The 13,806-nt window shown below is 44.6% G+C and overlaps 1 protein-coding gene across 11 annotated transcripts in view; it reads left to right on the top strand.

Moving 5' to 3' along the window:
* The window catches only part of CFAP46 (cilia and flagella associated protein 46), a 193,885-nt gene that overhangs the window by 6,127 nt on the left and 173,952 nt on the right, over positions 1–13,806 (top strand). For 8 of the 11 annotated variants that reach the window (XM_039481097.1, XM_039481104.1, XM_039481098.1 and 5 more), the window contains exon 2: positions 7,356–7,893. In XM_039481097.1, coding sequence (XP_039337031.1) covers positions 7,843–7,893 — 51 coding nt within the window. In that variant the 5' untranslated portion in view covers positions 7,356–7,842. Of the gene's footprint in view, positions 1–5,903; positions 6,021–7,355; positions 7,894–13,806 lie in introns of all 11 variants that reach the window. The other 3 variants (XM_039481092.1, XM_039481093.1, XM_039481094.1) reach the window with 1 other exon arrangement.

Genomic DNA, 13,806 nt, shown 5'->3' with positions numbered 1-13,806 from the left:
CAACACACAATGTGCTATACACAGGATTAATTACCCTTTCTTTACTCAAGTTATCATAAACAGGAGGACCAACTAGAGCTTGCTCGATTGCAAATAAAAATCCTGGAAGCCAAAGAGAGAACACAAGATGGCCATGGCAGCCATAGAGGCAGACCAGAAAGCCAGAGAGGCAGACCACATCAGACAAATGGAATTAAGAGAGAAAGATCTGGAAATCCAGAGGCAGGCTCTGGAAGTAGAACAGGCTAAGCAGCATAATCCACCACCCCATCCACCTACTGATCAAAGGGATGATGTTGAGGCCTTTTTAAAAACTTTGAGAGGCCTGTATTTGGATACCGTCTTCCTAAAGACCAATACATGATGGAGCTGAGGTCACAGCTCAGCGGACAATTATCCCTTGTGGCAGCTGAAATGCCTAGAGACCAGATGGACGACTTTCCACTGTTCCTAACCAAGGCCAGACTCAGAATGGGCATCAGAGCCCAGAAATGGAAACCAGAGATGTCATTTCCAGAGCACGCTGCTTACCTGGAAAAACACTATTTCTCATGGATATCAGGATCCAAGGTTCACCTCCTGATGATGATGGAGCAGTTCCTAGATGGTGTTCCTGAGAACATTAGACGCTACATCCAAGATGGTAAACCAAAACTCTCACTGAGGCAGGAGAGATTGGAGCCAGATGGATGGCATCCACCTACAACCCAAGCACAGTCACACCCTACCTCTTCTTCTACCTCACCAGTTTCCAGTAAACCAACACAACCCCGTGACCCATCAAGTGGGCGATGTTTTGGATGCAATGAACTGGGGCATATCAGAGCCAAATGCCCAAAGAACCTGAACCGGTCCAACTCCTTGCACCTGCACACCAAGGAAAGATATCTCTCAAATACCCATATGCTTTAGGAAACTTTGAGAGTGGGACGGAAAAGAAGTTATCGGAGAGAGAGACACACACATGTGTCAGCTATCCAAAGTGACAGTTCGCCTTCATGTCAAAACCTGTAACATTACCTACAGTGCGTTACCTGTCCAGTACAAGGGCTGGTCAGGGACGTGGACTTTGCTGTCTATGACAATTATTCTGTCCCCATGATACTGGGCAACCACTTGGCCCATCACGTTGAGCCGCCAGAAACAGATAGTTCATCCAGTCCCAGAACCGAAACTGGAAGGCACCCAGCGCCAGCACCGGCGCCAGCTATTACAACTCCACCGCCAGAAAACCAGCAGACAACCCTAAAATAACACCTCGTGGACCAGCGGAGAGCGGGTTCAGTCAACACAAACACAATCTCACACCTACATCACTCAGAGGAACTGGTGTCCTCCCCGCCTCAGGAACAGTTCCAGACAGAGCAGGAAGCCGATGACAGCCTCGGACCAAGGACTTTTATACAAGGAATGTCTTTCGGTGGACACCAGGAGGGCTGGCATCCTCGATCATCCCAGTGGCCATGCTGGGGTGAACAAGACAGGTTGGGAAGGTCCTTCGACTGGGAGGTCTTGTGAGGTATGCCAAAAGGTAGGAAAACCTCAAGACCAGGTCAAGGCCCTCTCCAGCTACTTCCCATAATTGAGGTCCCATTTCAGCGAGTAGCTGTGGATATTATGGGTCCTTTCCCAAAAAGACCCCAAGAGGAAAGCAGTACATACTGACTTTTGTGGACTTTGCTACCAGATGGCCGGAAGCAGTAGCTCTAGGCAACACCAGGGCTCAAACTGTGTGCCAGGCCTTAACTGACATTTTTACCCGGGTGGGTTGGCCCTCTGAAATTCTTACAGAGTCGGGAACAAATTTCCTATCAGGGACCATGAAAGACCTGTGGGAAACGCATGGGGTGCATCATTTAAACTAATGGCCTAGTGGAAAGGTTTAATGGAACATTCAATGAACACTCCAATAATTGGGATCTAGTGTTACAACAGTTGCTGTTTGCCTACAGGGCTGTTCCACATCCCAGTTTAGGATTCTCACCATTTGAGCTGGTATATGGCCATGAGGTTAAGGGGCCATTACAGCTGGTGGTTTACACCTCCTCCAGGGACTAACATTCTGGACTTTGTAAGCAACCTTCAAAACACCCTCCGAGACTCTTGGGCCCTTGCTCGAGAGAACTTAAGAGATGCAAGGTCTGGTATGATCGACATGCCAGAGACCAGGTCATGGTCTTGAAGGCGCAACAGGCCCATAAAATCTGGGAAGGACATGGTCCAGGAGCGCCTGGGAGCTGTTAACTACCTCATAACATTCCCTGATTCCTCTTTAAAGCCTAAAGTGTTTCATGTTAACTCTCTAAAGCCCTTTTATCCCAGAGAATTACAGGTCTGTCACTTTACAGTTCAGGAAGGAGATGACACCGAGTGGCCTGAAGGTGTCTACTCGTACTACGAAGAAAAGAAATGGTGGTGTGGAAGAGGTGACCCTCTCCACAACCCTGCAACGCCTGCAGCGGCAACAGATCAAGGAGCTGTGCACTTGTTCTCAGCCAACCCAGGACGGACTGAGCAAACCTGCCACTCCATTGACACAGGTAATGCTCAGGTGTCACCTCATGCCAAAGTTGCTATTAAACAAGAGATTGACAACATGTTGGAGATGGGTATCATCCGCCCTTCTACCAGTGCATGGGCATCTCCAGTGGTTCTGGTTCCCAAACCAGATGGGGAAATACGCTTTGTGTGGACTAGCTCAATGCTGTAACTCGTCCAGACAACTATCCAATGCCACGCACTGATGAGCTATTGGAAAAGTTGGACGCGCCCAGTTCATCTCTACCATTGATTTAAGGATACTGGCAGGTACCACTAGATGAACCCGCCAGGAAAAATCTGCCTTCATCACCCATGCAGGGGTGTATGAGTTTACTGTGCTTCCATTCCTGCCACCTTCCAAAGGCTGGTGGATGGTCTACTAGCAGGATTGGAAGACTGTGCAGTTGCATACCTCGATGATGTGGCCATTTTTTCTGATTCATGGCCTGAACACCTAGAACATTTGAAAATGGTTTTGAGCGCATCAGGCAGGCAGGACTAACTGTTAAGGCCAAAAGTGTCAAATAGGCCAAAACAGAGTGACTTACCTAGGACACCAGGTGGGTCAAGGAACCATCAACCCCTACAGGCCAAGGTGGAGGCTATCCAACAGTGGCCTGTCCCAAGGTCAAAGAAACAGGTCCAATCCTTCTTAGGTTTGGCTGGATATTACAGGCGATTTGTACCACACTACAGCCAATCGCTGCTCCACTAACTGATCTGACCAGGAAAACCCAGCCAAATGCAGTTAAGTGGACTGATGAGTGTCAGGAAGCCTTTATCCAGCTTAAGGCGATGCTCATGTCTGACCCTGTATTAAGGGCCCCGGACTTTGACAAACCCTTCCTAGTTACCACTGATGCATCTGAACAATGCAGGAAGGACCGAATCACAACTTCCATCCTGTCGTGTTTCTCAGCAAGAAGCTGTCTGAGAGGGAAAGCCACTGGTCCATCAGTGAAAAGAGTGTTACGCCATTGTGTATGCCTTGGAAAAGCTACGCCCATACCTGGGGGGGGGCAGTTCCAGCTACAAACCGATCATGCTGCACTAAAGTGGCTTCATACTAACAAGAAACAACAAAAACTTATCAGATGGAGTTTAGCTCTCCAAGACTTTGACTTTGACATTCAACACATTTCAGGAGCTTCCAACAAAGTTGCTGATGCACTCTCTCGTGACAGTTTCCCAGAATCTAGTGGCTAAAAAGTGTTCTTTACATGTTATATGCTTAGTAGTATATGTAATAGTGCATGTGTTTATTACTCTGTTGGTTTTGCAGTTTATGCTCCCACTGTTGGTGATTAGTAGTTAGTTAAGGGTTAAGGTCTACCTGTAAAGGGTTAACACAGACCTGGTGAAACACCTGACCAAAGGACCAATCAGGAAAGAGAATTTGAAAATCCCAGAGAGCGGGAACTTGGGTCTCTGTGTTCTTTGTTCTGAGTTCTTAGCCGTCTGGACCTACACCAGTCCAGATGTTTAACCAAGTCTGCTCATCTTTCTGAACTAATTTCTTCTATTCAAGCTAGTGAGTATTAGAAGAACTGGGTAATTGCATATAAGAATCCTGTGTCTGCAATTCTGTGTGTTTGCATTGATTATTCGTAATTTTGCCTGTATTGTTTGTACTGAGGAAAAGGAGAAATTTCTCCAGGGATTAATAAGATTAGACCCTATGAATGTCTATCTTGGATTCATAGAGATTGTGTATTTTTCTCTTCTTTCTTTTATTCTTTTAATAAACTCTTTTAATTTCAGGACTTGGTTAAGTTCCTTACCTGTGGATTCAGGGGAGGAAGCTAGCGCGCACTCTGGGAGACAAGAGTTGTCTCCAAGCAGAGAGAGCAGGAGAGGGAGGGGAAGTGGGCTGCTTCCTGTGTGTAGAGATTCAAGGGATTTGAATCTGGGTTCACGTTAACCTGACTGGTGGCAGCGAGAAGAAATCCTTGAACCCACAAGCTCAAAGTGGGGGTGAGATCCCATGACAAGTCCAGATTACAAAAACACATATTCTACTCACATGAGTTACTCAGGAAGGGCCTGAGTGAACACCTAGACCTTGCAGAGTGCCCTGAAGATCAGAAAATTCCTGTTTTGCTGAATCAAAAGGGATATGAGCTCAACCTTACCCTGAGTTCAAATCTAGAGGATGCTAGCCAGAGTCAGGGGCGACTCCAGGCCCCAGCACGCCAAGCTCGTGCTTGGGGCGACATGCCACAGGGGGCGCTCTGCCAGTCGCTGGGAGGGTGGCAGGCAGGCAGCCTTTGGCGGCATGCCTGCGGAGGGTCCTCTGGTCCCGCGGTTCTGGTGGACCTCCTGCAGGCGTGCCTGCAGAGGGTCTGCTGGTCCTGCGGCTCCACCGAAGCCGCGGGACCAGCGGACCCTCCGCAGGCACGCCTGCGGGAGGTCCACCGGAGCTGCAAGACTGGTGACCGGCAGAGCGCCCCCTGCGGCATGACGCCATGCTTGGGGCAGCGAAATGTCTAGAGCCGCCCCTGGCCAGAGTTATGGTTGCCAGCCCTCCAGGATTGTCATGGATCTCCAGGAATTAAAGATTAATCTTTAATTAAAGATTATGTCATATAATGAACCTCCAGGAATAGATCCAACCAAAATTGGCAATCCTTGCCAGAGTGTCCAAGATGAATTCAACTGCTCTGAGAGTACATAGTAAGGGGTGATTTCTAAGGTAGCCACAATCCAAATGATATAGGGTTTTATGACTTAAAATCAAAACCTTGAATTACACCCAGAAACAAAATGTTAGCTAGTGCAGTCTAAAAACCAGAAATAGGTTTAAAAATAATAATTTATCTTGGAGGATTTTTTCCATAAAGAAAAAATATAGGTAGTGAAAGTCATCTATGATTTAAAAATTATATAATACTGATAAAGCTAAATTATACAGTGAATATGAAGAAATAAAAACACTCCCAGAACCACAAAAGGATTTAGGGGGCTAACTCTCGCTTTAAGTGTCTAAATCCAAAATTTAGCACCACTAAGATTCTCAAACCCCATGCTCAGGTGCCGCCTACCTCTGAAGGTGCCTAAAGTTCCACTAGTGGTCTTAAACTGTAGCCCCAAGTACAGCACACTGTAGTCATTCAACATGGAGTTAAAAATACATAGATTATTTTGATGATACATGAATCTGATAAGAAAGATAGCAAACTACTACTACTAGGCAGACACAAATGGGAAAAAGCACTCCTGACTAGTGCTGCTAATCCACAAGACCAAGATCTGCAAGGATCCTCATTGCTGAATTTCATTATTCTTAGGTAGATAAATCTTCTCACTAACAGTAGATATTATACCTACTTGTACCTCTGGATGATCATTTCCTTCTTGTCTAGGTTCAGTTTCCTCCAACTCATTCTCATACAAGCCCATACCCAAGTCAGGTACCAGGAAATCCAATATATTGCACCATTTCTGTCTGATCAAAATGAGGAATAGTGGCAGAGCTGAGGGTAAGCAGTATACTGATTGCACAGAGGAGGAAATGGCCTAACTACATTCCCAGAAGTCTGCCTCCTAACTTCTGCACAAGAGGATGAAAGACTAGAACTCTGCTTTGCCCCATTCAAGAGAGAGAGAGAGCTTGGAGTGGGCTTCTGCCATGGGGTGCTGCGTGTAAAGGAGAGTTGCCTCTTTGGTGTCATGACCTCGTACCAGACACTCCCTCTGAGTCTCCTCTTCTTGCAGGATCATCAGATCTTGTGGCAAAAAGTCTTCAGCACCACCCTTGCTCACTGGGTAGTACTACCACTGGCTCCAGCCCTCTGGGTGGGATGAAGCAAACGAAGTCTATATCCCTAGCTTCCTGACAGTGTCTGAGAATTAGCAGTCTGGGGCTCAGGCCCTCTGGGCAGGTCAGAGCAAACAAACAATCACCAGCAATGATCCCTGGTAGTAATGCCTAGTGGAAAGTGCAGGATGGGAGTAGGGAACTTGGGCCCACCCTACTCCTCTGGGTTCGAATGCAGGGCTCTGTGAAGCTGGAAATCTCCTTATTAAGGATTCAAGTGTTGGCTTCCAACTCTTGAGCCCACTTGGGGCCTGTCCTCCACAGGCAGTGGCTTGGCATCCCTGTCAACTCCTATAACCAATAGACCTGCCATAGTGTAGTCCAGCATCCCCTCCTCAGCAGTCTGGAGCACTGACAATTCCTCAGTAGGAGCCTGCAGCACACATCTGTCCTCCTCTTCAGCCAGCCCCCCACTGAACAGACCAGTTCCCTTTTATTTGTTCCCTCTACCCAGAGTATGTGCAGCAGGAGTGAGGGGGTGTGGGTCCCTAGGCCCAAAGTGATTGGTTAACCCCTGCTTTATCAAAGCAGGGTTAAGACACCCCAGTGCAGCCTCCCAAAATTACCCTTCTCCTGGATTCATAAAGGGGAAAGAAAAGAGTCACTTAAGCGTGATTCTGTCTGTGCCTACCAGTGTCCACAGGGAAGTAAACAGCACCTTAAAGTCAATGGTAACAAAAGCTGCTGAAGCATCTGAAAGAATGAGAATTGACATTTGCCCTTTTTTCTCACTAAAAGTTGCTCATTGACCCGTGAGACTAGTAGAATCTCTAGAACATGCAGGCTTAAAAGGAGAGATGTAAGAGGGCCGAAGACTAGATACACCCAATTTACTTTGCCACAACCTTTTGAATAACATTTTCATTAAAAGGGAATGTTAGAACAGGTGGTAAATGGTAACCTGTCAATATTTCTTGAACAAGGTTATAGACAATCAATTGTTTGAATGATGATTGCCCTCCAAATCGAATTAATAATGATCTCAACTTTCTATTAGACTTTTACTCTCGGATCTCACAAGTTATGGACTGGATATTTTCAAGAACCTCCATCACTGAAACTGGATGAAATTCACTCAGAAGACATTGCATTTGCTACTCCTGATATAGACCTGCTACCAGAGAGTGAAATAATGTCCAAATTTAATTGATTTTATCTGCAATTTAAATAGAAAACTATTCACAATAAGAAATGTTGAATCTGTTTCCAAGCCAACGCAGCCAGATTAAAAAAGTCTATGGAATTCTGAAGCAAAGTGAGGGGTGGTCTCTGGGACACTTCTTTGGATATGAGCTTTACAGAATCTAGGAGGGAAGAATGGAACATTTTCTTGTCCTTTGGTATAACCCAGGTCTAGGACTTCAAAATAACGGTTATAATACCATACAAGACTTTTATTCATGTAGTTCAGTGTCGGTGCACTGTATTCCCCCTCAAGAATTCTAGTACCCAACCATATCTATTACGCTCTGGAAAGTGATTCAATGAAACAGAACTGCTCTGGGAGCAAAAGTGAATCCTGGTTGCAGACTGAAGTAAGTGATTATTTGACCATCATCAGCCATTCTTACTCTCTTCCCATATCTCTTCTTTCGACTGAATCTGTGAAAAACTGTTTGTGTTTCCTGCATTTCACTGTGCTCATTTTTGGGCCCTTAAAATTTAATACTTTTTTAATAATAATCACATTTTTAATTTGATTGTGAATATTTCACAAACATTCACACCTGAAACCAAAAATGAGATCCTGAGTGTGTGGTCTACAAATCATCTGGGATAGTTCCACTGTTATCACAGTAATAGTTCCCAAATCAACCTATTTGCGACATTTTCTGTATGGCTGCTGGTGTTACCCTAAATTTTAGACGCCAATTAAATTAGCCTATGATAGCATTACTAATTTAACCTCTATTCCCTAGTTTTGTCAACAATTTATTTTTAAAATAAGAGACTAAGGAGAGAACTCTAATTTAGTTATTATATTTAGTGTACAAAAGTGTTAGAACTTGAATTAATGGAAGTAGTCAGAGCAATCATATGACACATCTGGCTCATATGCAGCCTAGTTGCATTATTTTGGTTTTCTCAACTGGTGACTCAGCATGATGAAATATTTGAAAGGTTGATTTAATATTATTTAAAAAGAATCTCAGAATGCAAGAGTCATTTAAACTTAGTGATCAGTTGAAAACTTAGTAAAATAGAACAGTTAAGATTTTGTCAGTTGTGTTCTGACAGTCTGATCATACAATGTCTGGTCTCTTGAATATGTGGAATTTATAGTGTGATATTTATATGGCTACTGTGCACACATTATTGAAGCAGCACCAACACTGTATTTTATCAAACTCAAAGAAAAGTCCTGTAGGGATGATATTATAAAAATGAACTCAATAATGGAGTCTGACCAGATTATTGCATTTTACCAACACATTGTACAGTTATTGCAATTTAAGCAAAGAAAAGTTTTTAAAAAGTTAAATGGTTGTGAATCACCTGTACATTAAAGTATTTATTCTGGAGGTTTTGTTAGTTTTAGTGCTGTTCAAATGTGTGCTGAACTGTTTACAAAATAACTTGGATATCTGAAGAGTTAAAACTTTGCCTCATTGAAACAAATGCTGAGTACAGAACTATTGTCTCCTTCCCAGTACACCTCTACCTCGATATAACACTGTCCTCGGGAGCCAAAATTTTTTATCGCGTTCTAGGTGAAACCGCATTATATCAAACTTGATTTGATCTGCTCGAGCATGCAGCCCCGCCCCCCCGGAGCGCTGCTTTACCGCATCATATCCGAATTCATGTTATATTGGGTGGCGTTATATGAGGGTAGAGGTGTAATTTAAAAAAATACATTTAAAAATATGTATTGAAGGCGATACGGTACATTATTGGCAAATTTCCAATAATGCAGCTGTCAAATACAGGGAATAATATTCCACTTACAGTGGATTATAAGGCTGCATTTTCCTCAAGATTTTCTAGTGAAACAATACAGCACAAATCTGAAACTCAAGTTTTTTAGCCCAAGATGGAATTATAGCCTTAATTTATGTACCCTTTGGGAGTACATTATTTATTATCATGTCTGGGAGTGCTGTGAAGGCAGCATAATCTGCTCCGGGGGGATAAGGCTAGCCTCATGTCTGTCAAAAGCAGCAACAGCTGAGCTCTGTAAAGAGCCCTGTTCAGCTAGTGTAAGCAGAAAATAACTATGCTGATGTGAAGCATATGTAATATGTAATAAATAAGATGGTTGCCTAAGGTGGAAAAAATGAAGTCTTTGTGAAATCACTCTTTGATCTGGTTCCCAGGCCATGGGTTTGAAAACCAGTTTAGTTGGTCCCACCTGGAAAAGCCCTACTCTGTGGGGCAATTGAGGTTGTGGAGCAAGCTCACAGACACTTTAGACAGCGAGTAATGTCAGAGAATGGATATGGATGATGTGGTGTTTGCTTTGAGGGGGGAGACACCTAGCAGTGTTGGGGGGGTTGTTTTTCTTCAAAAAAGTAATTTAGTGGATAGCAATAATTGTTCTCAAGTCAGGTTTGGGAGGTTAATTATGGGCTGCTCCAACATTTTTTTAAATGTACATATTTTTACTGTGTTGATGATTCTAAGGTTTTTTTCGTTATTTGTAACAGGAGTAATTAATACTTTGTATTATAATTGTAGTTATGATGAGCAGTCAAGGTGCATGAGAAAGTTGCATCAGTTTAATCTGTGTAAAATCATAAATTTAGTTAAATTTACTAATTTCTCTTATATCTGTTTAAACCAATCTTACTTTTTTAGTTTAAGTCAATTACGAATATATTATACTCAGAAATGAGCCACTCTTAAACTGAAACAAGAATGTCCTCAGAGGGCTGGTGCAACATTTGTCTACACTTGAAAGTTAAATTGGCATAGCTATGTTGGTCAGTGGTGTGAAAAAAGCATCTATGCCACAGTGTAGACACAGCTATGTTGATGGAAGAATGCTTCCTTTAATGTAGTTAACATTGCTCTGAGAAGTAGTGTTCCTACAGTCAGCAAAACCCATACTGTTGGAGTAGGATGCATCTACACTGCAGTGCTATGCTGGTATAGCTATGCTGACATAATCATGCTGGTATATTCTCTGTATTGTAGACGTACTCACAGGCTCCCTCATTCAGTAAGACACTAATGTAGCTAAATCTGTTTAAAATATAGTAAATATAGTAAATGTATGACTTAAGCTAAATAAATATAAGCAAAGGTTAAAGTGGTTTAAATACATCTATACTGAGGATTTGTACTTGTTTAATTAGATTTATGTTTTTTTAAATTAATTTTAGTTAAACCTATACAATTTTATAGACTGCTTAGATAGAAGCTGCTATCCTTCAAATACAGCATGTGCTTAATTTTACACACGAGTAAACCTGTTGAACTAAACCTGTTGAATTAAAAATGCATGCAGGTTTACACTCAGGGTATGTCTACACTATGAAATTAGGTCAAATTTATAGAAGTCATTTTTTTAGAAATCGTTTTTATACAGTCGATTGTGTGTGTCCCCACACAAAATGCTCTAAAGTGCATTAAGTCAGCGGTCTGCGTCCACAGTACTGAGGCTAACGTCGACTTCCGGAGCGTTGCACTGTGGGTAGCTATCCCACAGTTCCTGCAGTCTCTGCCACCCATTAGAATTCTGGGTTGAGATCCTAATGCCTGATGGGGCAAAAACAGTGTCATGGGTGATTCTGGGTACATGTCATCATGCCTCCCCTCCCTCCCTCCATGAAAGCAACGGCAGACAATTGTTTCACGCCTTTTTTTCCTGGGTTACCTGTGCAGATGCCATACCATGGCAAGCATGGAGCCCGCTCAGCTCACCATCACCATATGTCTCCTGGGTGCTGGCAGACGTGGAACTGCATTGCTACACAGCAGCAGCTCATTGCCTTTTTGGCAGCAGATGGTGCATTACAACTGGTATCAGTCATCGTCGTACTCCTGGGTGCTCTTTTAGCCGATCTTGGTGAGGTTGGTCAGGGCACCTGGGCAGACATGGGAGTGACTCAGCCAGGTCATTCCCATCTTCTGCCGAGCACCCAGGAGATGACAATGGCTAGCAGTCATACTTCACCGTCTTCTGGCGAGCAGCCAGGAGATGACAATAGCTAGCAATCGTAATGTGGCATCTTCTGCCGACCACCCAGGAGATGACGATGGCTAGCAGTCGCACTGAACCATCTGCTGCCAGCCTAAGATGTAAAAGATAGATGGAGTGGATCAAAACAAGAAATAGACCTGATTTGTATTGTATTCATTTGCTCCCCACTCCCTTCCTCCGTGAAATCAAAGCCACCCCTTGTTGATTTTAATTCCCTGTAAGCCATGTCATCAGTTGCCTCTCCCTGCATCAGAGCAACAGCAGACAATCATCTCACGCCTTTTTTCAGCACAGACGCCATAGCACTGGGAACATGGAGCCCACTCAGATCACTGCAGCAATTATGAGCACTGTAAACACCACATGCATTATCCTGCAGTATATGCAGAACCAGAACCTGCCAAAGCAAAACCAGGCGAGGCGGCGATGGCAGCACAGTGATGAGAGTGATGAGGACATGGATATGGACATAGACTTCTTGCAAAGTACGGGCCCCAGCAATGTGCACATCATGGTGTTAATGGGGCAGATTCATGTTGTGGAATGCCGATTCTGGGCCCAGGAAACAAGCACAGACTGGTGGGACCGCATAGGGTTGCAGGTCTGGGACGATTCCCGGTGGCTGTGAAACTTTCGCATGTGTAAGGGCACTTTCATGGAACTTTGTGACTTCCTTTCCCCTGCCCTGAAGTGCCAGAATACCAAGATTAGAGCAGCCCTCACAGTTGACAAGCGAGTGGCAATAGCCTTCTGGAAGCTTGCAATGCCAGACAGCTACCAGTCAATTGGGCATCAGTTTGTAGTGGGCAAATATACTGTGGGGGCTGCTGTGATCCAAGTAGCCAACACAATCAAAGAGCTGCTGATATCAAGGGTAGTAACTCTGGGAAATATGCAGGCCATAGTGGATGGCTTTGCTGCAATGGGATTCCCTAACTCTGGTGGGGCGATAGACAGAACCCATATCCCTATCTCAGCACCAGAGCATCAAGCCAGTGAGTACATAAACTGAAAGGGGTACTTTTCGGTGCTTTTGCAAGCACTGGTGGATCACAAGGGACATTTCACCAACATCAACGTGGGATGGCCGGGAAAGGTACATGACGCTCGCATCTTCAGGAACTCTGGTCTGTTTCAAAAGCTGCAGGAAGGGACTTTCTTCCCAGACCAGAAAATAACTCTTGGGGATGTTGAAATGCCTATTGTTATCTTTGGGGACCCAGCCTACCCCTTGATGCCATGGCTCATGAAGCCGTACACAGGCAGACTGGACAGTAGTCAGGAGCTGTTCAACTATAGGCTGAGCAAGTGCAGAATGGTGATAGAATGTGCATTTGGATGTTTAAAAGCGCTGGTGCAGTTTACTGACTCGGATGGAACTCAGTAAAACTAATATTCCCATTGTTGTTACTGCTTGCTGTACACTCCACAATATCTGTGAGAGTAGGGGGAGACGTTTATGGCGGGGTGAGAGGTTGAGGCAAATCGCCTGGCCACTGATTACGCACAGCCAGACACTAGGGTGGTTAGAAGAGCACAGCAGGGTGTGCTGTGCATCAGAGAAGCTTTGAAAACCAGTTTCATGACTGGCCAGGCTACAGTATGAAAGTTCTGTTTGTTTCTCCTTGATGAACCCCCCCGCTTGGTTCACTCTACTTCCCTATAAGATAACCACCCTCCGCTCCCCCCTTCAATTACCACTTGCAGAGGCAATAAAGTCATTGTTGCTTCACATTCATGCATTCTTTATTAATTCATCACACAAATAGGGGGATAACTGCCAAGGTAGCCCAGGAGGGGTGGGGGAGAAGGGAAGGATAAGGCCATACTGCACTTTAAAACTTAAAAACTTTAAAACTTATTGAATGCCAACCTTCTGTTGCTTGGGCAATCCTCTGGGGTGGAGTGGCTGGGTGGCCGGACACCCCCCCCCCACCGCATTCTTGGGTGTCTGGGTGAGGAGGCTATGGAACTTGGGGAGGAGGGCAGTTGGTTACACAGGGGCTGTAGCGGTGGTCTGTGCTCCTGCTGCCTTTCCTGCAGCTCAGCCATACGCTGGAGCATATGAGTTTGATGCTCCAGCAGCCTGAGCATTGACTCCTGCCTTCTGTAAGCAAGCTGATGCCACCTATCATCTTCAGCCTGCCACTTACTCTCTTCAGCCCGCCACCTCTCCTCGTATTCATATTGTACTTTCCTGCACTCTGACATTGTTTGCCTCCATGCATTCTGCTGTGGTCTGTCAGTGTGGGAGGACAGCATGAGCTCAGAGAACATTTCATCCCGAGTGCATTTTTTTCAC

The sequence above is a fragment of the Mauremys reevesii genome, linkage group 7 (genome assembly GCF_016161935.1).
Source record: "Mauremys reevesii isolate NIE-2019 linkage group 7, ASM1616193v1, whole genome shotgun sequence".
NCBI classification, from domain to species: domain Eukaryota; kingdom Metazoa; phylum Chordata; order Testudines; family Geoemydidae; genus Mauremys; species Mauremys reevesii.
This window is presented reverse-complemented; position numbering and strand designations above follow the sequence as displayed.